Genomic DNA, 25,493 nt, shown 5'->3' with positions numbered 1-25,493 from the left:
ACATTCATTAATCTCAGAAAAAAGTCCAACTGACATGTTCTGGTTGATGACAAGTGTAACTTTTGAATGACAGTGACTTTTTCTCTCAGAATTGAGTCCAAAAGTTATCAGGTTCTTAACTCCCAGAAGTTAGTTAAGATATAATTGTCTTGAAGCTCTAAAAACTGAAAAATTTCACTTAAGTTTGAGGCTGACTCATTTGGCAGTAAAAACTGACCTGAACTAATGCAAGACTATTTTTAGTCTGTATTAATCTCATATAACGTGAACATTCATACATTTTGCTGCAGAAATATTAATGTGTTTGAAAACAGTATTGCTCCAGACTCTGTTGGAGGGTGTTATATAAAACATAGTGTATGTACCCTATTACTTTCCTAAAAGTCAGAAAGTTCTATATTCCAAAACGCATTTGGCCCAAGGGCTTCAGATAATGAAATGTGGACCTGCAGTAGGTTTCAATAATTTTAAATAGAGGGACACATGGGATATTCTGATCACCCTTATTATCCATATACTTATCACACCAAGCTTTTCCAAGTGTCTATTTTTATAAAATACATGTGGCATATAATTCTGTTTATATCTTTTTCTAAAAAGTGTTCAGACTTAAAGTAGCTCAAACAGAAAGCTTCACATTACTTTTGCTTGACCTGCTACTCTTAAATTCTTTCCTTTTACAAATTGAAAACAATGTGTGAAACTAACTAGACAGTCTAAGAGATTATACGGCTTGGAAATTTGGATAATAGGGCTTCAATTTCTTTTCCTCTAAGTGAGAGCCTGGCAAACCATGGTCTGTGGGCCTCCACCTATTTCATAAACAGCTTATGCCCATTTGTTTATATATGGTCTGTCTGTGGCCGCTTTTCTGCCACAATGGCAGAGTTGGGTAGTTGTGGCAGAGACCATATGACCTGCAAAGCCTAAAATATTTACTATCTGGCCCTTTATGGAAAAAGTTTGCTGACCTTTGCTCAAAGTTGATCACCCCACGATGGTACTAACACCTATGACTATCTGATAGCCATGAGATTTTATAAAATAAGTTGGTTTGTGTACATTTAGGGTTTATTTAGGGCCTTATGGGTAACATTTCAAAGGAAAAGACAGAGATAGCTGTCACAGACTGATATTCCCTTTCTGTTTGAATGTGATCTCAACAGGTCAAAATGTTAGACCCTTGGCCAGATCCAGAGGGACTGAGGAATCGGCTGCTTGCTGATAATATAAATCTGGTCAGAGAATGAAGAGAGAACTTCATAAAGTAATTAATCTTTCTACCTACTGTAAACATTAAATTCACAGAAAGAATCCATATACTTTATGTTGATATGCATAATTCCAAAGAGGTGGGGAAATATGGACCTTAAAAATTATTCATCAGTGTATTATACTATAGTTCATGTGTGCCACTTCTTGAAAAGATAAAATTATCTCTTGCCACATTGGACAAAAAGTTTCCCAGCTCAGCTGTGGCTCAATAAACTTTTATTATTTTTTGTTATTTATTTTTATTCAAAAGAATTTGTTTCCCTATCACAAAAATTAGATAACCATACCACCAACAGCAGCAAAGTCCATAGAGTTACATGGATGGTGGAGAGTTCACTGGGTGTTCCCCAATGTCCCAAAGGTCATAAAGGAGGGAAAAAAAGGAAAAGAAAAAAATACTCAAAACAAATCCAAAACCCATGATGACTTTGGGGAGAGACATCACACGACAGTTTCTGTCTTCTCTTATTGTCAGCTGCAGATGTATTTCAGCCGGATCAAGTACAATTCAACTTGAGTAAACCCTTCATACCAACTCTAGCACCTAATAGGGAGAAAGAAGAATCAGTATAATAAAATAGTTTTAAAATATAGGAAGAGTTTAATCAGTCTTTATTATATTGTAAATGGAGAACCAAATTAAGTAGACTTTTCCCAACTGCTTTGGCTAAAATCAAAGAATTTGAAGGGATCAGACATTAATCCATTCTTACTTTCAATTCAATAGCTGCATGAACTCTCTCAGATTAGTTATCTCCACAGTCAACAAAGGAGCCTTCAAGATAAACTACATAAAACACATAGATAAATGAACTGACTGATCCATAGCATGAATATAACATTTTTGGAATATTATGTTGGTATCTTTCCACATTCATAAGAAAAAGTTTATACATTTCTGGAATATTATGTTGGTGTCTTTCCACATTCATAAGAAAAAGTTTAAGTACTGCTGTTTAGAATATTAATCCATTTATTTCTTGCACTGATAAACATTTTATAGTGATCAAGGTATACACGACCTAAAATCTTGTCTTTTCCTATTGCTTAATTTATTTTCTAGTCAAGCATCTGGACGTTGAGATATTTTGTTAGCTATTAGACTTAAAGTAGTACCATATCATACAAAAAAGCTGTGCTAAAACTAAGAAGAATTATACTTCAATAAAGATGTGTAAAAAATAAATAAAATAAAGAAGCAGCAATGATCAGTTATAAAAGGAGTAGAAGAAATGGCTGAGAAAGGACATCGAACATGCAGACAATTATGAACACTGTCAAAAAGGATTATGTTAGATGGAGACTGTAATTCTAGGTGGCAAAGAACTAAAGGAGCAACTTATCTTCTGCCGTGCTAAGGCTTGACTTATATCTGTGCTTTCATAATGCTTTTTGTCTTTACATTTGCCAAGCAGGCTACTTTACATAAGAGGTCAATGCTGTTGAACAAAAATCTTAGATTTGTCACTGAGACCCTATAAGTATGTATGTAGCTTTGAGCTTTCTGTAGAAACATTAGCAATCCCAATTGCCTCAAAGGCCAAACTTGTTGAAGAATACAGTACAGCTTTTTCAATACATGTCTTGCCATGAGAATAAAGTAAAGAAAAACTGAGAGACTATAGACAGCCACTTAAAACAAAGATTCCAAGACCTTCTACCATCTTGCTTGAGGCTTCCAGAACACAGCCTTGGCTCTCTAATGAGGCTTTCCAAATAGACAAACTGGCTGCATAAAAAGAAGTATACCATGTAAATTAATTTGACTGCTAACAAGTGCAGTTCTGCTTTGAGTTTGCTCATTTCATCTCTGTAGGACAGTGTGTGAGGCTTGGATTTGCTCTCTTGGTTGCTGGGTCATTCTCCGCTCAGGATGAGTGGAAGGAAGCCATGGCAAAATTAATGCTAACTGGCAGGAAAATAGATACATATTATTTTAAAAAATGCATCCTGACACTTCTGTATCAGCAGAGAATATGTGGAAAGAACTGGTACCCACAGAATAAGTGCTAATCAAATCCATGTACTAAAAACCTCCTCCAAAATGGTGTTTTGTTTAAAAGCTCACTGAGTAGCTCAGGATTTATTTATCCAACATATTGTGCCCAAGTGCTGAATATCCAATGGTATAACTAGATAAAATTTTTACTTCCTTGAACTCCTAACTACGAAGAAAAGTATGTGGAAAACTATATATGAATTTGGGAATGAGACTGTGAGCAAAGAGACATGAAAGTTTTCAGATTACACCAATGGCATGATCACATGATCAATCAATTTTCAACAGAACACTAGAATACCTTTTCTTTCCCTAGCAACTGAGCAAAAATCTCCTTGTCATGGAAGAGAAGGAAGAGAAACGCGAGGAAGAGAAGAGTAAAATCAGAGTAAGACATTTTAAAACCTGGTGAACGTCTAAGCATCTGCTGCTGTATCTTGGATCTTGTTCCCTGAACACCCTGTGGGGCAGCTGCACTGGCGTGACAGAAGCTCAGCAGTGCTCGCCCCACCGTGAATGCTTAACAGTCTTCATCTGTTTTTCATCCTGACCGCCTTTCAATCTCTTCAGCATTCGTATAACCTCTAACAAGTACTATCATCTTCCCCATAGTTGCAAGCTACCTATTCTTTTCCCCTTCAATCAAAGCCATTTCCAAGCAGACAGAGACCCATGATTTGGCATGCTCTCTAAGGCTTAGTACAACTCTACATTTCCATGTTAGAGTTATAGTCTGTTATAGCCTAAAAATGGAGATGTATAAAATAGCTTACCTTAATTGTACCCTGACTGTTAGCAGCAATCAGCACATTGGACTCCTAGAAAAGAACAAGAACTTTTAGAGTATAGAGAAGGATTTCCTGGAGGGCAGTCCAGGAGAATAATTTAATCTTCATCCTTCTTTCTTCACTTTACCCTAAGACGCCAATACAATCTAAACTGGAAAACCAACTTTAACATGTTTTTAACTACGAATTATAAATACAAAATCCAATATTTTGAGGATTAAGTTTTAATAAAAACAATTAAGTTGGAAGCAGAGTAGGAAACCTTTAAATGTAAAGAAAAATAAAAGAGAAACAGATTGCCACTAGGAGGAAAGCCAAGAGAAACAAAGACTGAAATAAAAATAAGAATAACTTGAGAAAAACAAAGTATACAATCCTTTCCACAGAAAACTCCCCCTTCATTCACTTTCTCCCATAAGACACCAGTAATTGGCATAAATCTCTATTGCTAGCTATTTGGTATTAGAAAAACAAAATAAAACAGAATGTGAATATTCATCTGGGAGAAAGAAGGCTATCTTTCTTTTTAATTATTCTATCACTCACTATATGCATTTTTAACAACCTTGGTGATTACTTGAAATAGAATGCATGTGGTAACATATTTTTAAAAATATTCTAAGCCTTAAGAAAAAACTATCTCTGGAAGGTAGAAAGGGTAGAAAAAGAAATAGACAAGACTGAGTTTACCAGAGAGAATCTCATTGAGTAGGAAGAGCTAGGACATGCCTTCCATTGGAAACAGAGTCTAATAGGCTCTGAGCTTGGGAGTATAGACAAGTCTTTTCGCTTTTAAGAGCAGGCGGCCAGAAGGAAGTAAACAGCCTCAAAACTGCCATAGAGGCCATATGGCTGATGGGAAGACCAAGCCCAAATAATAGCTTTCAAAAACAGAGAAAGTGGTCAAACTTCACTGAAGGATAGGATCTGTCTGAATACCCTACAGGTTTCATTAGAAAGTGATGAAGAGAAGAAAGAAAACTCTTGATCTGTATTCTGGGCAAGTTATTTCAGCCAACTTGAGTTAAACCTTAGTTTCTTTGATACAAGGCATCTGTGCTCTGCAAACTTCTACATTTCTATCTTTTAACTTTCTCTTTGATTCCTAGTACAGTTACTTTTGAAAAATGCTCACCTTGTTGCTACTGGTGAAGAGGAAATAAATAATTTCTTCCACTAACCCCCAAATTTGGGGGATCAAAATATTCCTTGAATGCAGTCAGTGGTGATAGCATCAATGGTCAGTTGTATCAAGAAGGAATAAAGACACATGCTTCTTCTGGAGGCGGGCATGGGAATTGCTGATGATGGAGTTTGGAACACACAACCCCCAAATATGGCACCGTGGCATATTGAATATTTCAAGCCAAAGGACTTTGAGAAAATGGCAGAAGCAGGAAGGTCACTCTGACCTCCCATATCTCTCACCCTTTTCCCCTAAAACAGGTCATAAAACCCTCATGTGGGAGGTGCCCTCCCTATAACCAGAGTAAAGGAGCATCCTTATCTCCAACGACAGAGGAATGCTACAAAGAATCCAAATAAACAGGCCTTGCCAAGTTTCCCCACAGCTGACTACTCCTGAGTGCAATTACCTCACACCCCTGAACCTATCACATTGCTACATGACTACCCACTCTTCACAAACACAGCAGAAAATACACAGGTCTATATCCTTGGGTCTTCTTTTCCTTAGGAAGGCTCCCACGTCATGTAAAACATACTAAATAAACCTGCATGCTTTTCTCCTGTTTATCTGTCTCTGTCGGCATAATCTTCCGACCCAGCCAAGGACCCTAAGAGGGTTAGGGAAAACTTTTTTCTCCCCTACACTGATATTTTCCTAGCTGAGCTTTTCCCTTAGATCAGCACATGTATTCTTGAAGACAGTAACACAGGTAATATAACATTCACTAGTAGAATTAGTTTTAATATCTACTTCGGGGAATTATGGGCTATCACTGGGGCTGAATGTGCATAGAATTAATACTTCCATATTGGGGAGGGTGTGTGTGGTTGGAATAAGGGATATTCCCAAATGCCCCTTATTTAACTACTCTTTTAGTAAACTGAGTTCAGAAAGAGTTTGAGGTATCCTTAGGGAATATAATAACTCACTCTGAGCTTCTCCAGAGGTGGAATTTCTAAGTCTGCCTCAGAAAAGAAAAAGAGGCACTGTGGTGTAATGTGGATTTCTTTCTAGCAAGAACTTTAAACAAGCTGTGTTACATTACAACTGTCACCAGAGAACCCAGAAATGATTCTTCTGTGAGCACCATCCAGAAATGAAGCTACAAACAGATCAATCTAGTTTCTGTTTGAAGAAAGACTCCTGTCTCCAAGAAAGCACCTACCATCGTTAGATGCTGCAGTCACCAAGAATTGCTCCCTCTGCTATGGGAACACACAATGTCAGGATAACGAAAAATTTCTAAGCCAAAGCTCTCTCTCTTTCTGCCACTTTGGTTCTAGTCACCTTTTAATACAGAAGAAGGTAGAAAAACGTGGTGGAGATGAAGATTCACCCTGAGGGTAAGGGGGAATCCACTTCTGCCAGTTATAGAGATTATGAATGACATAAATTTGTAATTCTTAGTGGAAGAATGTTTGAAAAATGTGATATATTATCATACAGTATGAAAGAGTATGCTCAATACATATTAAAAAAATCTAGTTAGATCACCACATAAGAGGGATTTGAAGTCTGTACAATTACTACACTAAACCCAAGAAGGAAGACATCTGATGACTACCCAACATAAATAAATGATGTCTTTTTATAACCCAAGGACTATTATGGCATTAAGAGGTGGCCATATTAGGTGCTACCAGAGTTAACTCTAAACACCTTTTCCTGTGGAGACAGATAAATATCTCATTTACAAATAAGCCAACGCAGAAAGTGATTGCCCAGTTGGAATCGTCTTTTAGGACTAACATATAGGTGACAGAGTGTCCAAGGAAATTTTAGAAACACTCAAAACTATTCAAATTAACAAACAATGAAAGAAAAATAATAGCTTCACTTCTCAGTATGCCCCTCCCTCCAAAGACCATGAACTTATTAAAAAGGGATTTAGGATTAAACTGTCTTTCAGATAGCTAGATATCAGCTTAAGATAAATGAATTTTTACATGCAGCAGAAAAACAAAACCAGGTATTTTACTTTAGCATAGAGGTACAGAAGTGATATGTACAAGGTTATCACTGTAGGTTTTAAGTGATTCTTGTTTGCATTTTGCATGACTAGTAACTCTTAGCTGTAGCTGTACCCTGCCAGAGCCCTAATGTAAGTTCTGGTTGAATAGGTTGCTTTTACTTGCGAAATAAAATTAAAATGCCAGCCAGTAATTCTCATTATTTTCTCCCTCTTTCTTGGAAACAGGCAGTTTTGCTGCAAAGCCCTCCTCAAGGTTAAGATAATAATGCAACTACTATTTTCTTCTTAAGATAAAGAGATTAAGAAAAGACAATGGAAAAATTAGCAGCAAGTTTTTTATAAAAGCAGAAGACACATACATAAACATATACCAACTTGCTTATAAAGTCAGAGATATATGTCAACTTATACTAAAACAAAACTAGCATCCACTGGAACAGTTTCCTCTTTGCCAGCTTGCCTACAAAAGTGCCATTATAGCTACTACATTAAAATCCTGAGCAAGTTGAGAATTAACAATTATTCACTTAGTTTGCAATTGGAGGATTTATTCCTAGAGATAATTGATTTTAAATGTGAAGCAATTTCACTAGATATATGAATATGTAATTAAAAAAACTTCTGTTTCTGGCTGTGATAGAATAAATGGAATGGATTTGCTCTCCTACTTTAAGCAACTAGAAAACTGAACAAAATACATAAGACACGACTGGACAACAGGCAGTACTGGACTGTGATCACTACAAGAGGAGAAACACAAAAGGTCAGTCCTATAATCCCCCTGGCTTTCTGCTTGGAGGCAGTTTCTGGAACACATAGCAAGGGAAGGGGAATCCAAATAGAGCACAGAGGAATCTGAGCAGACCATAGCAGACTAAGTTGAGGAGACAGAGGTGTAAGCACAGAGTATCTGTAGGGCAGCTGGAATTTGTAGGGCAAAGTACCACAGAAGAGAAAGCTACTTAAAAGTAGAGTTCCAGGAATCTGTACTGGGGTCCCCTTGATTGTACATCAGAATAAACAACTGTGTGTTCATAGGGTGAAACTACACAAAACCAGGCAAATAACAATGAACAGGGAAAGTACAACCACTGAGAACCTACAACATTATCAAATGCCAGAGTTCACACAGGGTTAGGAGATGTTTGAGTTCTGACCAACCAGAGTGAAGAGAACATTCAGTGCCCTCAATGGACATTCAGGGCATTTAGCAGAGTCCCCAGAAGGGTCATGCCTTATCAGTAGGGCTAAACTAGCCTTAAGGCAAATGTTTCTCTAGACCAGGGATCAGCAAACTGATCCTGTGGACCAAATCCAGCCCACTGCCTGTATTTTGTATTTCGGTTTTAGTAGAACCCAGCTATGGTCATTAGTTTACAGTTGGCCCTCTGGTTCCACATCTGCAAATTTAGCCAATGGTGGATCAAAAATATTTTGAAAAAAAAAAATCTAGACAGTTCCAAAATGCAAGACTTGAATTTGCTATCTGCTGGCAACTATTTCCATTTCATTTACAACTGTTTACATAGCATTTACGTTCTATTAGGTATTATAAATAATTTAGAGATGACTTAAAGTATACAGGAGGATGTGCTAGATTATATGTAAATACTATGCCATTTTATATAAAAGACTTGACCATCCACAGATTTTGGTATCTGTCAGGGGTCCTTAAACGAATTCCTGTGCATACCAAGGACTGAGGGTATATATTGTCTATAGCTGCTCTTGCACTATAGTAGCAGAACTGAGGAACTGCAACAAAAACCATATGGCCTGCAAAGTGTAAAATATTTGCAATATCTAATTGCAAGGACTAAAATATTAGTCCTTTAAGAAAAAGTTTTGCTAATTGCTACTTTAGAGTCATCCTAATAAAGTTTAAAAACAAGTGTCAAAAGAATCAAGTTTATCTCCAAAAACTTAACTTTCTGTCAAAACAAACTTCCTCTTAAAAAAATTCAACAAAATCTAGACATTCAACAATAAAGCATTCACAATGTGTAGCATTCAAGCGGCAACAAGCATGACCTATAACGAGGAAAAATTCAATGAACAGAAACAGATTTAGAAATGACAAAGACTATAAAAGTAGCAAATGAGGACTTTTAAAGCAAGTATAATTATATTCCAATATTTAAAAGGAAACAATGAACTTAATGAGAAGAGAAATGGAAGACAGAAGTATAAAAACCAAATGGAATTTCTCCACCTGAAAAGTACAGTATCTGAAATGAAAAATTAATTGGATGGGCATAACAATAGTTAAAACAGTGAAGAATAAAACACCAATAAATGTGACAACACAGAAAAAACAAAATCCCAACTGAAGCAGAGGGAAAAAAGGCTGGGAAGAAAGAAAGAAAAAAAAGATTAGTATTTGAGTGAACAGTAGGACAATATACAATCTGGTAAATGTGTAATTGGAATCCCAAAGAAGGGGCAGAAAAGGTATATGAAGATATAAGACTAAAAATTTTCCAAATTTGAAAACTGTAAACCCACAATCTAAGAAGCTCAATATTCCAGTGGGAAAAAAGCACAGCACCACGTTAAGACATCACATCATAAACTACTACAAATGAGTGAAAAAGAGAAAATCTTGAAAACTGCCAGAGAAAAAAAGGACACATTATGTAGGGAGATTAGAAGGGGGAGCTCCCACATCCTATGATGATGATAGCAGAGCCCAGCAGGAAAAAGAAAGACTCCCTTTTTTGCCTGGCAAGAGCTCAGCCAATGAGAGACCGTCACAACTCAGCTAAGAAAAAGTCATGGACTCTTTGTTTACTATAGCTCCCCCAACTTCCTCTACCCTTCTGTAAAAGAGTTCTCTTCTCCATTTTTGCTGGGAACTTGCATGTGCCTCGCCATGATTGTAGACCCTGAATTGCAATTCTGTGATCCTGCATAAACCCACTTTTGCTGGAGAAATAACTGACGGTCTATTTGTTTCAGGTCAACATTTCAGTGGCCCATATGGGGATCCAGACAAGACCCCCGCAACAACTCCAAGGCTGGTGAGCAAATAGGTGCAGTACCCACACTGAACCCATTGTCACTAACTGCTTTTCTTGCAGACCTTGGGGTTTGAGGGTAAGTTTTTCTCTTGGATTTGAGCTTGCACCCTCTTTGTGGTTTTGAAGCTCACAAGATTTTATTCAGGATATATTGTAAGGCTTTGTCCTTTCTGCTTAAGTGCCTGTTCTGTAGGTAAGTACTCATTTGGCACTTTGGGCTGATTATTGAAATCATGCTGTCCTGGCAAAAACTGCAAGCCTTCAGCCAGTTCCTTTTGGAACAGGGGGTGTTTCATTGGAACTGTGCCAGTTAAGCCTTTGGCCTGACTCCTTCCGGACTGGGCTGCTCTAGTGGAACTGAGCTATTAAGCTTTCAGCCTGCCTCCTTCAGAATTAGGCTGTTTCATTAGAGCTGTGCAGTCTTCAGCCTGGCTCCTTCTGTACCAGACTGCTCCCTTAGGACTGGCTGGTATCATGTCTGCAGGCTGTTTGAGCTATCTGAGCTGTTTGAAAATTATTCTTTTATTCTAGAGAAAAACTTGGATCCCAGTTACCTAAATATTTTGAGGGTGTCCCCCGCCCTGAGGGGACTCTGGCCAATTTTATATTTAAAAACCAAGGTCCTTCTTCATGCAGTTTTTTTTTTTTTTTTTTTTTTTGTGGTATGCGGGCCTCTCACTGCTGCGGCCTCTCCCGTTGCGGAGCACAAGCTCCGGACGCGCAGGCCCAGCGGCCATGGCCCACGGGCCCAGCCGCTCCGCGGCATGTGGGATCCTCCTGAACCAGGGCACGAACCCATGTCCCCTGCATCGGCAGGCGGACTCTCAACCACTGCGTCACCAGGGAAGCCCTTCATGCACATTTTTAACTAAATGGACCAACCTAACCAAAGATAATTTAGAACATCAATGGCCTTTATAGGGAACTTTTGAAATCCCTAAATTTACTTTTATAAAAACCAAATGAGGGACTTTCCTGGTGGCACAGTGGTTAAGAATCTGCCTGCCAATGCAGGCAACACAGGTTTGAGCCCTGCTCTGGGAAGATCCCACATGCTGTGGAGCAACTAAGCCCGTGCACCACAACTACTGAGTCTGTGCTCTAAAGCCCACGAGCCACAACTACTGAGCCCGCGTGCCACAACTACTAAGCCTGCACTCTACAGCTCATGAGCCACAACTACTGAGCCCACGTGCCACAAATACTAAGACTGCGCTCTAGAGCCCGTGAGCCACAACTGCTGAAGCCCGCGTACCTAGAGCCGGTGCTCCGCAACAAGAGAAGCCCACGCACCACAACATAGAGTAGCTCCTGCTCACGGCAACTAGAGAAAGCCCACGTACAGCAACGAAGACCCAACACCATCATAAATAAATAAATAAATATATTTATTTAAAAAACCCAAAAAAACAAATGACTCTGACATCTTTTATTTGTTCCATTTCTGATGGTACTAGAGCTGACCCTGGAAACACTGATCATCTATCACTACTGAATCAGCTAACACCCTCCTTATGGGCAACATCTCTAACTAATATTGGCAAAATTCACAGCGCACCTCCCATGAAGATTCAAACAGATTCCTCAAAACCTCTTCTCCAAATTAACCAATATCTTTTAAGTAAAGAAGCTCTTCAAGGAATAAAATCCCTGATAGATTACAAGGCTCAAGGTCTCATTATCCCTTGTACTAGTTTCTGTAATACTCCCATTTTACTGGTGAGAAAACCTAAGGGCAGAGGGTGGATTTTGTCTAGGACTTTTGAGTGATAAACAATGTTGTTATCCCTCCATGCTCTGTTGTTCCTAACTCTCATATGTTACTAACATCCATTCCCACTGGAATCAAATTCTTTACTGTAACAGATTTATGTAATGCATTCTTTAGTATTCCAGTTGAAGCTAGCCAATACCATTTTGCCTTTACTTGGGAAGAAAAACAACTCACCTGGGCAGTAATGCTTGCTCAAGGTTTTACTGAATGTCCTTACTTCTCACAAATCCTGAAGGCTGATCTGCATGATATAAAGTTCCCTAGAAGTTCTACTTTGTTGAAATATATGGATGATTTGCTTCTTTACTCTTCTCAAGCCTCCTCACAAGATAGCATCCACTTGCAAAAGCTTTTAGCATTAAAGGGACATAAGGCTGCCAAGGAAAAATTGCAGTTTGCCCAGATGAAGACTCAATATTTAGGGTATCTAATATTAGAACAAGGGCTACACCTAGATCCAGAAGGTTTCACGGTGTCCTAAGTTTATCAAAACCCCAAACTCAGTCTAGTTGGTTACTGCCAAAGCTGGATTTCAAATTTCTCTCTTATGGCCAAACTTCTATACGTTTTACTTGACAACAGCAACAACCCTGAACCAATTTTATGGGAAAAACTGGATGACATAGCCTTTAAGGCCTTAAAGGAGAGTTTGATGAACCTACCTACCCTTGGGCATCCCAATTACCAGATTCCCTTTTTCCTTTTTGTTTGTGAAAAGGAAGGAAATGGGGCTTCCCTGATGGCACAGTGGTTAAGAATCCACCTGCCAATGCAGGGGACACGGGTTTGAGCCCTGGTCTGGGAAGATTCCCACATGCTGCAGAACAATTAAGCCCGTACGCCACAACTACTGAGCCTGTGCTCTAGAGACTCCGAGTCACAACTACTGAGCCTGAGTGCCACAACTACTGGAGCCCGCACGCCAAGAGCCCATGCTCCACAGCAAGAGAAGCCACCGCAATGAGAAGCCCGCACACTGCAATGAAGAGCAGCCCCACTCGCTGCAACTAAAGAAAGCCCGCGCGCAGCAACGAAGACCCAATGTAGCCAAAAATAAATAAAATAATTTTTTTTTTTAAAAAGGAAATGTCCTTGGGGTATTCACCCCATAACACAGGGACCACCACCAACCCAGAGTATTACAGGCAGCAACTGGACCCTGTGGAATGGGGATAACTTCTTTGCCTTATAGCCATTACGGCCACCAAAAAAATCATTGTGGGATCCCGTTTAATGAGGCATGCTGTCTTTAAAGGAACCAAGAGCAGTGAAACCCCTGTCACGGTCCAAAGGGACATTTCTACAAATGATAACTTAGAAAAACTGGCTAGAGAAGCCCAACAATTGACCTCAGAAAAGGAAAAATAAGATTGGAAATTAAAGTTATTAGTTTAATAAAAAGAGAAACCTCTGGTTTGGACCAGGTAACAATCCAGTCCTACTGGAGACTCTAAAATTCCCACTCCAAACCACTGTACATGCATTAAACTATTGGTTTATTGATAAAATAATAGCATTCGTTAATCAACATTGGTGGGGAAAACATTAAAAAGGCCGCAAAAAGTGCCTAACTCACTTGTCCCACTTGTCTAAAATAAAACACAGGGTAGCCTGTTCATACTGCTCCCACACATTTCAGACTACCTAATGGACCATTCAAGGTCTGGCAAGTGGATTTCATACAACTTTCTTTGTCTTGTGGAAATAAATATATTTTAGTCATGGTCTGTATTTTTTCACACTGGACTGAAGCCTTTTCTTACAGACAGGCTACTGCCTCTTTTGTGGCTAAAGTGCTCTTGGAAAAGATTATCCCTACCTGGGGAACTCCTCTTGAACTTCATAATGATCAAGGAGCCCATTATACTGGTTAGGTATTTCAACAAGTTTGCACTATTTGGCTGGTTTGACAACACTTTCACTACACTTACCACTGTTAATCCTCTGGTTTAGTTGAATGCACTAATGGCATTACTAAGACTAAACTGGAAAAATTCATAAAGGCCCTCCAAATTCCTTAGCCAAAAGCACTGTCATTGGTCTTTCTAAATCTTAGATCCACCCCCTTTTGGAACTCAAAAACTCTCACCCTTTGAGATAGTCATAGGATGCTCAATGCCCTTGGCTCCTGCTTCTTTACCCAAAACTGATAAAAGGAAAGATACTCAATTGTTTCTATTAAAACTAACCATGTTTTAGTACAGCAATCTTTTCACAATGTGCTCCCAGAAGATGAAGACCTTAAGCATCACACTTCGCAACACAGAGATTTCATCTATTGGAAAAGATACCTCCCAGAAAGACGCTCTTCAACCTTGCTGGAAAGTCCCCTATCAGGTACTACTAAACAACACTTGTGCTGCCAAACCCCAGGGAATAGACTCTTGATTCACGTGACACAACAACAAAAAAAGTACCAAACCCTAACTGGACCTGTATATCATCTGGTGACCTGAAAGTAAAGATTTCCCAGAGCTGAAGCAGATGATATCTGATGAAACAGCTTTCCCAAGATATCTGGACCAGGCCTGTTGGAAATTTGCCTGCACAACCTTTGATGATGATCTCCAATGTCTATGATCTTGATAGCATATGGTCTTTTCTTTTCTTTCTTTTTTTTTTTTTGGTGGTACACGGGCCTCTCCCGTTGCGGAGCACAGGCTCCGGACGCGCAGGCTCGGCGGCCATAGTTCACGGGCCCAGCCGCTCCGCGGCATCTGGGATCTTCCCGGAAAGGGGCACGAACCTGTGTCCCCTGCATCGGCAGGCGGACTCTCAACCACTGCACCACCAGGGAAGCCCTGGTCTTTTCTTTTTTTTCATTAAATTATTATATAATTTAGACAGTAAGTATGGTCTATTTTTGCTTCTTTCCATTAGAATACATTTGATCACAATTTTTTCTTTATACAGCAGGCTCCGAATAGTCATCAATTTTATACACACCAGTGTATACATGTCAATCCCAATCGCCCAATTCATCACCCCCCCCACCCACAGCCCCCCCATGGCCTTCCCCCCTTGGTGTCCACACGTTTGTTCTCTACATCTGTGTCTTAATTTCTGCCCGGAAAACAGGTTCATCTGTACCATTTTTCTAGGTTCCATATACAGGCGTTAATATACGATATTTGTTTTTCTCTTTCTGACTTACTTCACTCTGTATGACAGTCTCTAGATCCATCCACGTCTCAACAAATGACCCAATTTCGTTCCTTTTTATGGCTGAGTAATATTCCATTGCATATACGTACCACATCTTCTTTATCCATTCGTCTGTCGATGGGCATTTAGGTTGCTTCCATGACCTGGCTATTGTAAATAGTGCTGCAATGAACATTGGGGTGCATGTGTCTTTTTGAATTGTGGTTTTCTCTGGATATATGCCCAGTAGTGGGATTGCTAGATCATATGGTAATTCTATTCTTAGTTCCTTAAGGAACCTCCATACTGTTCTCCATAGTGGCTGTATCAGTTTAGATTCCCACCAACAGTGAAAGATGGTTACCTTTTCTCCACACCCTCTCCAGCACTTGTTGTTTGTAGATTTTCTGATGAAGCCCATTCTAACTGGTGCGAGGTGATAACTCACTGCAGTTTTGATTTGCATTTCTATAATAATTAGTGATGTTCAGCAGCTTTTCATGTGCTTCTTGGCCATCTGTATGTTTTCTTTGGAAAAATGTCTATTTAGGTCTTCTGCTCATTTTTGGATTGGGTTGTTTGTTTTTTTAATATTGAGCTGCATGAGCTGTTTATATATTTTGGAGATTAATCCTTTGTCCGTGGATTTGTTTGCAAATATTTTCTCCCATTCTGAGGGTTGTGTTTTCATCTTGTTTATGGTTTCCTTTGCTGTGCAAAAGCTTTTAAGTTTCATTAGGTCCCATTTGTTTATTTTTGGTTTTATTTCCATTACTCTAGGAGGTGGATCAAAAAAGATCTTGCTGTGATTTATGTCAAAGAGTGTTCTTCCAAAAAAAAAAAAAAAAAAGAGTGTTCTTCCTATGTTTTCCTCTAAGAGTTTTATAGTGTCAGGTCTTACATTTAGGTCTCTAATCCATTTTGAGTTTATTTTTGTGTATGGTGTTAGGGAGTGTTATAATTTCATTCTTTTACAGTGGCTGTCCAGTTTTCCCAGCACCACTTATTGAAGAGACTGTCTTTTCTCCATTGTATATCCTTGCCTCCTTTGTCATAGATTAGTTGACCATAGGTGTGTACGTTTACCTCTGGGCTTTCTATCTTGTTCCATTGATCTATGTTTCTGTTTTTGTGCCAGTACCATATTGTCTTGATTACTGTAGCTTTGTAGTATAGTCCGAAGTCAGGGAGTCTGATTCCTCCACCTCCGTTTTTTTCCCTCAAGACTGCTTTGGCTATTTGGGGTCTTTTGTATCTCCATACAAGTTTTAAGATTTTCTGTCCTAATTCATGTAAAAAATGCCACTGGTAATTTGACAGGGATTGCACTGAATCTGTAGATTGCTTTGGGCAGTATAGTCATTTTCACACTATTGATTCTTCCAATCCAAGGACGTGGTATATCTCTCCACCTGTTGGTATCATCTTTAATTTCTTTCATCAGTGTCTTATAGTTTTCTGCATACAGGTCTTTTGTCTCCCTAGGTAGGCTTATTCCCAGGTATTTTATTCTTTTTGTTGCAATGGTAAATGGGAGTGTTTCCTTAATTTCTCTTTCAGATATTTCATCACTAGTGTATAGGAATGCAAGAGATTTCTGTGCATTAACTTTGTATCCTGCAACTTTACCAAATTCATTGATTAGCTCTACTAGTTTTCTGGTGGCATCTTTAGCATTCTAGGTGTAAGGTTATTTGAGATTTTTCTTGTTTCTTGAGGTAGGCTTGTATAGCTATAAACTTCCCTCTTAGAACTGCTTTTGCTGCATCTCATAGGTTTTGGATCATCGTGTTTTCATTGTCATTTGTCTCTAGGTATTTTTTGATTTCCTCTTGATTTCTTCAGTGATCTCTTGGTTATTTAGTAACGTAGTGTTTAGCCTCCATGTGTTTGTGTTTTTTCCCCTGTAATTGATTTCTAATCTTATAGAGTTGTGGTCAGAAAAGATGCTTGATATGATTTCAACTTTCTTAAATTTACTGAGGCTTGATTTGTGACCCAGGATGTGATCTATCCTGGAGAATGTTCTGTGCGCACTTGAGAAGAAAGTGTAATCTGCTGGTTTTGGATGGAATGCCCTATAAATATCAATTAAATCTATCTGGTCTATTGTGTCATTTAAAGCTTCTGTTTCCTTATTTATTTTCATTTTGGATGATCTGTCCATTGGTGTAAATGGGGTGTTACTGTTGATTTCCTCTTTTACAGCTGTTAGCAGTTGCCTTATGTATTGAGGTGCTCCTATGTTGGGTGCATATATATTTATAATTGTTGTATCTTTTTTTGGATTGATCCCTTAATCATTATGTAGTGTCCGTCCTTGTCTTTTGTAACATTCTTTTTTTTTAAAGTCTATTTTATGTGATATGAGTATTGCTACTCCAGCTTTCTTTTGATTTCCATTTGCATGGACTATCTTTTTCCATCCCCTCACTTTCAGTCTGTATGTGTCCCTAGGTCTGAAGTGGGTCTCTTGTAGACAGCATATATATGGGTCTTGTTTTTGTATCCATTCAGCAAGCCTGTGTCTTTTGGTTGGAGGATTTAATCCATTCAGGTTTAAGGTAATTATCGATATGTATGCTCCTAAGACTATTTTCTTAATTGTTTTGGGTTTGTTTTTATAGGTCCTTTTCTTCTCTTGTGTTTCGCACTTAGAGAAGTTCCTTTAGCATTTGTTGTGGAGCTGGTTTGGTGGTGCTGAATTCTCTTAGCTTTTGCTTGTCTGTAAAGCTTTTGATTTCTTCATCAAATCTGAATGAGATCCTTGCCCAGTAGAGTAATCTTGGTTATAGGTTCTTCCCTTTCATCACTTTATCATGCCACTCCTTTCTGGCTTGTAGAGTTTCTGCTGAGAAATCAGCTGTTAACCTTATGGGAGTTCCCTTGTATGTTATTTGTCATTTTTCCCTTGCTTCTTTCAATAATTTTTCTTTGTCTTTAATTTTTGCCAATTTGATTACTACGTGTCTCGGCATGTTTCTCCTTGGGTTTATCCTGTACGGCACTCGCTGCACTTCTTGGACTTGGGTGGCTATTTCCTTTCCCATGTTAGTGAAGTTTTCGACTATAATCTCTTCATATATTTTCTTGGGTCCTTTCTCTCTCTCTTCTCCTTCTGGGACCCCTATAATGTGAATGTTGTTGCATTCAATGTTGTCCCAGAGGTCTCTTAGGCTGTCTTCATTTCTTTTCATTCTTTTTTCTTTATTCTGTTCTGTGGCAGTGAATTCCACTATTCTGTCTTCCAGGTCACCTATCCGTTCTTCTGCCTCGGTTACTCTGCTATTGATTCCTTCTATTGTATTTTTCTTTTCAGTTATTGTAGTGTTCATCTCTGTTTGTTTGTTCTTTAATTCTTCTAGGTCTTTGTTAAACATTGCTTGTATCTTCTCTATCTTTGCCTCCATTCTTTTTCCGAGGTCCTGGATTATCTTCACTATCATTATTCTGAATTCTTTTTCTGGAAGGTTGCCTATCTCCACTTCAGTTAGTTGTTTTTCTGGGGTTTTATCTTGTTCTTTCATCTGGTACATAGCCCTCTGCCTTTTCATCTTGTCTATGTTTCTGTGAATGTGGTTTTTGTTGCACAGGCTGCAGGACTGTAGTCCTTCTTGCTTCTGCTGTCTGTCCTCTGGTGGATGAGGCTATCTAAGAGGCTTGTGCACGTTTCCTGATGGGAGGGACTGGTCAGCATATGGTCTTTACATAAAAAGTGCCTAAGAGGTCTCCCTCCTATCTCTCCTTGTTACTCAAATGTGACCTCAATAGATTTCCAGTCTCTGCACTTTCCCTCTGTGTGAGACACTACAACCAGGAAAAGTCTTTCCTGGTGTCGAGGGGAAAAAACTACTGAAACTGGAAAACCTCATTCATGTTCAGCAATGCTTTCACAGAAAGGTCTTGATCAAAAGGGGGAAATGTAAAAGACTTAAATAGAAACCTCAATTAAAATAGAGTTGGAAGACCAGAAGGGGCAGCTCTCACACCCTATGACGAGAGCAGAGCCCAAGAGGAAGAAGAAAGACTCTTTCTTTTTGCCTGCCAAGAGTTCAGCCAATGAGAGACAGTCACAACTCAGCCAATAAAAGGACAAGGAGTCTTTGTTTACTATAGCCCTCACAACTTCCTTTTCCCCTCTATAAAAGGGTTCTCTCCATTTTGCTGGGGACTTGCACTTGATTCACCATAGCTGCAAACTCTGAATTGCAATTCTTTGATGATCCTGCATAAACCCATTTTTACTAGAAAAGTAACTGGCAATCTGTTTTAGGTCAACAATTACATATAGAGGAACAAGATCACAAATTTGTCATCAGAAGCAATGCAAGCCAATACGATGTATCTTTTTAACATGATGAAAGAAAACACCTGTCAACCCAGAAATATTATTTAAAAGTAAAGATATTTTGAGACAAACTAAAGCTGAGATAGCAGCAGATATGCACTGTAAGAACTGTTAAAGGAAGTTCTTATAACACATGAAAACTCAGATTTAAACAAAATGATGAAGAGTGGTTGAAATGATCAATCTGTGGGTAAATATAAAAGATGTTTGCTTATTTATTTTTTAATTTTCTTAACAGATAATTGCATGTTTAAAGCATAAATAACAATGCATTATGTTATGTTATAATAAACAGAAGTAACATATAGGACAGCAAAAGTACACAGGATAGAAGGGGAAAATAGATGTATATTGGAAGGTTCTTCCATAATATAAAGTGGTATAATCTGATGACAGACTGTGATAAGTTAAACATGAATATTATAAACCTTAAAGAATCCACTACAAAAGTAAAAGAAGCAGTATAGCTAATAAGCTATTAAAGGCGATAAAATGAATTATAAATACACAATTAAAAAAAGGAAATGAGGAATACGGGGACAAAGAACAGATAGGACAAACAGACAACAAACAGCAAGATGGCAGACAAATACCCAACAAGTAAGTGTAGATGGTCTAAATACTACAATTAAAAGGCAGAGATGATAAGACTTGATAAAAGAGCAAGAGCAACTCTACACTGTCTATAAGAAATACACTTTAAATTTAAAAAAAGAAGATATTTTTAAAATGAGAAGAAGATATACCATGCAAACATTAATCGTAAGAAAGCTGTGATGGCTCTACTAATATCTGAAAAAGTAGACTTCTGACCTAAATAGACATTTCTCCAAAGAAGATATACAGACTGCCAACAAATATATGAAAGGATGCTCAACATAGCTAATCATTAGAGAAATGCAAATCAAAACTACAATGAGGTATCACCTCACAGCAGTCATAAGGGCCATCATCAAAAAATCTACAAACGATAATTGCTGGAGAGGGTGTGGAGAAAAGGGAACCCTCTGGCACTGTTGTTGGGAGTGTAAATTGATACAGCCACTATGGACAACAGTATGGAGGTTCCTTAAAAAACTAAAATTAGAACTACCATACCACCCAGCAATCCCACTACTGGGCATATACCCAGAGAAAACCATAATTCAAAGAGTCATGTACCACAATGTTCACTGCAGCTCTATTTACAATTGCCAGGACATGGAAGCAACATAAGTGTCCACCGATAGATGAATGAATTAAGAAGATGTGGCACATATATACAATGGAATACTAGTCAGCCATAAAAAGAAACGAAATTGAGTTATTTGTAGTGAGGTGGATGGACCTAGAGTCTGTCATACAGAGTGAAGTAAGTCAGAAAGAGAAAAACAAATACCGTATGCAAACACATATATATGGAATCTAAAAAAAGAAAAAAATGGTTCTAGAGAACCTAGGGTCAGGACAGGAATAAAGATGCAGACATAGAGAATGGACTTGAGGACACAGAGAGGAGGAAGGGTAAGCTGGGACGAAGTGAGAGAGTGGCATGGACATATATACACTACCAAATGTAAAGGTAGCTAGCGGGAAGCAGCTTCATAGCACAGGGAGATCAGCTCGGTGCTTTGTGACCACCTAGAAGGGTGGGATAGGGAGGATGGGAGGGAGATGCAAGAAGGGAGAGATATGGGGATATATGTATATGTATAGCTGATTCACTTTGTTATAAAGCAGAAACTAACACACCACTGTAAAGCAATAATACCCTAATAAAAATGTTTGTTTTTGTTTTCTTTCTGCGGTACGTGGGCCTCTCACTGTTGTGGCCTCTCCCGTTGCGGAGCACGGGCTCTGGACATGCAGGCTCAGCGGCCATGGCTCACGGGCCCAGCCGCTCTGCGGCATGTGGGATCTTCCCGGACCAGGGCTTGAACCCATGTCCCCAGCATCAGCAGGCGGACTCTCAACCACTGCGCCACCAGGGAAGCCCCCCAATAAAAATTTTTAAAAATAATAAATGAACTAGTACTTGATAAATAAAATAAAAGTAAAAAAAGAAAAAGAAAAAGTAGACTTCTGGGAATTCTCTGGCAGTCCAGTGGTTAGGACTTGGAGCATTCACTGCTGTGGCCCACCTTCAATCCCTGGTTAGGGAACTAAGGTCCCACAAGCTTTTTTGTGGTGAGGCCAAAAAAAAAAAGAAAGAAGAAAAAAGAAAAGGTAGATGTCAGGACAAGGAACATAACCAGGAATAAGAGTATTTTATAATTAAATAAGGGTCAATTCTTAAAAAAATCCTAAATGTGTATGTATATATGTAAAACAGAGCTTCAAGATACACAAAGCAAAAACTGACAGAACTGAATTGGAACAGATAACTCCACACTTGTGTTTGCAGATTTCAACACTCTTCTGTCAATAGTTCAAAGAATAAGTAGAGAGAAGGTCAAAAAAGATATAAAAGGTGAAAAATAGTATCAGAAACAAATTGAACAAATTAATATTTACATAAAATCTTAAATGGCAAAAATATGCATTCTTTTCAAGTGCCTGTAAACTATTTACCAAGACAGACTATGTGCCAGACCATTAAACAAATCTCAGTACATTTAAAAGAATGAAACTATACAAGTGTGGTCTCTGACCAAACAGACCTAGAGCAGAAATCAATAACAAGAGACACGTGGCACAAATCTCCAAATATTTGGAGATTTAAAAACACATTCTTCAGTAACTCAGGGCTCAAAAAAGAAATCACAAGGAAATGAGAAACAGTATTGAACTAAAAGATATTGAAAACACAATATATTAAAACTTATGTAATACAGCTACAACAGTGCTTAGATAGAAAATTATATCTCTTAATGTCTATATTAGTAAAGCAGAAAGTTTAACATTAATAATGTAATAACTTGCAGCTTAACTTAAGAAGCTAGGGAAAAAGCAAATTACACAAAACACAAGTATAAATATGGTAGTAATAAAAAGCAGAAACCAATAAAATAAAAAGACAAAAATAGGTAAAAATTATTAAAACCAAAAGCTAGTTCTTGAAATAAAGTTGATAAATCTCTACAAAGAGAGAAAATGTAAGGTAACAATATCAGGAATGAGGGTATATCACTAGACATCCTACAGATATTAAAAAAGATAGAGAATAAACAGAAACAACTTTATGCCAATAAAAGTGACATATAGTGAAATAAATAAATCTTATGAAAGATGCAATTCCCCAAAATCAAAGAACAAATCAGAAAACAGAGGAGGAAGGAACACTTCCAAATTCAGTTTGCGAGTCAAACAAAGCAAAAGACATTATTAAGAAATTACAGACCAGTTACCTTTATAAACAGATGTGTAAACCTGTAACAAAATCTCAGTAAACATAATTCAGCCATATATAAAAAGAATAATATATCATACCCAAGTGGTTTCTATCCAGATATTCTAGTTGGTTTAACAATTTTTTTAGACAATGAATGTAATTAACATTTTTAACAGAATATAAGAGAAAAATCATGTAATTACAATTGACATGGAAAATGCATTTGACAGAATTCAACATGTATTTATAATAAAAACTCTCAGGAAACTAAGAATAGAAAGGAATTTCCTCAAGGTGATAAGGAGTACCTATGAACAACTTCCAGCTAACATTATACTTAATGGTGAAATGTTAAACTCTTTCTCTCTCAGACTGGGAGCAAGGGGAGGATGCCTGAATTCACCACTTCTATCTAACACTGTATTAGAGGTCCTACCCAGTGCAATTGTCTCTATTTGTAAATGACATGGCTGCCTATGTAGAACATCTTTAAAAATCTTCAAAACAGCTGCTAGAACTAATACACTGACCTAGTAGGGTTGTCAGATATAAGGTCATTATATCAAAATCAATTTATTTCTATAACTAGCAGTGAATACTTAGCAAATGAAAATTTTTAAAAACACCACTTATAATAACATCAAAGTATAAACTGCTTAGAGACAAACCTAAAATATAAGTAAGACCTACATGTTGAAAATTATAAAACAACACTGAGAGATATTAAAGAATACCTAAATAAATTGACATATATACCATATTCATGGACCAGACACTCCCATAAAATAAGGATGGTTTTATGTATAAATCTTGGTACTCATGATGATAAACAACTTTTTTTTAACCTGAAGAAATAGATACCTATTAAACAAAATCAGAATATACCCGTTTCCTAATTTAGTTTCTTTTTCCAAATGTTAATAAGCATTATGTTAAACTGACTTCTCAGAATGAGAATAATAAATTCTGTAGAAAAAATGGAAATATTTTATATTAACAAATCAAATATTTAAACCAAATGGAAAAATTCCTATAAAAAGTTGATCAAGAAGAAACAGAAAACATGAATCATCCCATAGGCATTAAAAAAAAAAAAAAAGAATCAACTGTCAAAAACTATTTCCACCTCAGGCTTATATGATTTTACCTACAATTTCAATCAAATAGTCAAGAAAGGAGTAATTCCAATCGTACACAAATTTTTCCACAGGAGAGAAAAGAAAGGAGCATTCCCTAACTTGTTTTATGAAGCTAATGTAACTATAAAATCAAAACTTGACAAGGACAATGCAATGAAGAAAAATTATAGGCCAATGTTATTCATGAAAATAGATGGAAAAATCCCAGGAAGTCAGTTTTAACAATGTATAAGGATAATACATCTCAAACAAGTTGGGCTTATTCCAGCAATGCAAGATTGGTTTAACATTAGAAAAAAAAAATGTTACCTATTTTTACATCAATATTTCAAAGAGAAATATATCATCTTCAATAGGTGCAAAAGAAAGCAATAATATACTTCAGCATTCATTTATGATAATAAATCTTAACAAGCTGACAACTGAAAAAGAAATTTCCTTCTAAGGGTATCTACAAAACTCCTAAAGCAGAAATCATATATAATCATGACATATTCAAAAGTTTTCCCTTTGGTGAGTAACAAGATAACGATGCCAGATATCAACATTTCCATTCAGTATTATACTAAAGCTCCTGGCCATTGGAATAAGTCAAAATGAATAAAATGTATCAAGGTACCAAAATTGGAAAGGTAGATTAAACTTTCATTACTTGTGGATCATATTATTATGTACATAAAAAATACAAGAAAATGTAGAAATGCGTAATTAAAATTGATAAGAGTTTAGCAAGATTGCTGGATTTAAAAATGGGGACCATAATGCACCATTCTTCAGGGACTGTTATGATACCTTCTTTCTCTCTTAAAATAAAAAAATGGTTTACTTGAATAGACAGAATACATGTGTGGTAAAAATCCAAACAGTACAAAAGAACAGAGGAGAAGTGAGCATCTCCCACCTCCCTGTTCTGAGTCCCTGGAGCAATTACTATGATTAGATATGAAATCTTTCCAGATAAATTAGCATCATTACTGTGAAGTTCAATTGTATGGTAATTATCTACTGATTCTTTCCTCTTCTTATCTTGTTTGAGTTTAGGGTATCAAACAACTCTACTTCCAATCTGGAATCTCATCCTTGTTAAAGTGACAAGCTATATTTTATATTCAATTCTAAGCCCCTTGATCACCTAAGAGAGGTCTTTTGGCCTCTTACCAAAAAAAGCAGCTCCACAGAATTCACTTCTGTATTCTGGGACATATTAGTAATTGGCCATCAGAACGAAATGGGCCTAAATCTGTATCCCTAAAGTCAAATTAACAAAATATGCAGACAAACTATGCTATACAGAGAGCTCAAGTGGCAGAGTGGAATAAACACAGTCACTGTAGTCAGAAACACTTGAGTTCAAAGCTCTAACACTTCCAAACTATGTCATCTTGGACAAGTTACCAAACCTCTCTGAATCTCAGTCTCCTCAACTGTAAAATAAAACTGAGCTAATGAAAACTGAGCTAATAGAGCTAAGGGAAGGGAAAAGGGGAAAGGGAAGAGGGAAGAGGGAAGAGGGAAGAGGGAAGAGGGAAGAGGGA

General features: G+C 37.6%; 1 protein-coding gene across 5 annotated transcripts in view; it reads right to left on the bottom strand.

Moving 5' to 3' along the window:
- Window positions 1–1,406: 1,406 nt before the first annotated feature.
- Window positions 1,407–25,493, bottom strand: part of COP1 (COP1 E3 ubiquitin ligase) — a 261,090-nt gene continuing 237,003 nt past the window's right edge. For 2 of the 5 annotated variants that reach the window (XM_029229002.1, XM_029229000.1), the window contains 2 exons: window positions 4,048–4,092; window positions 1,408–1,819 (listed from right to left, as the gene is read on the bottom strand). In XM_029229002.1, the coding sequence (XP_029084835.1) occupies window positions 1,802–1,819; window positions 4,048–4,092 (63 nt within the window). In that variant the 3' untranslated portion in view covers window positions 1,408–1,801. Of the gene's footprint in view, window positions 1,820–4,047; window positions 4,093–25,493 lie in introns of all 5 variants that reach the window. The other 3 variants (XM_029229001.1, XM_029229004.1, XM_029228999.1) reach the window with 3 other exon arrangements.

This window comes from Monodon monoceros, unplaced genomic scaffold (assembly GCF_005190385.1).
Source record: "Monodon monoceros isolate NGI ecotype Baffin Bay Population unplaced genomic scaffold, NGI_Narwhal_1 Super_Scaffold_18, whole genome shotgun sequence".
NCBI lineage: Eukaryota > Metazoa > Chordata > Mammalia > Artiodactyla > Monodontidae > Monodon > Monodon monoceros.
The sequence above is the reverse complement of the archived record's forward strand: the minus strand, read 5'-3'. Positions and strand labels throughout refer to the sequence as shown.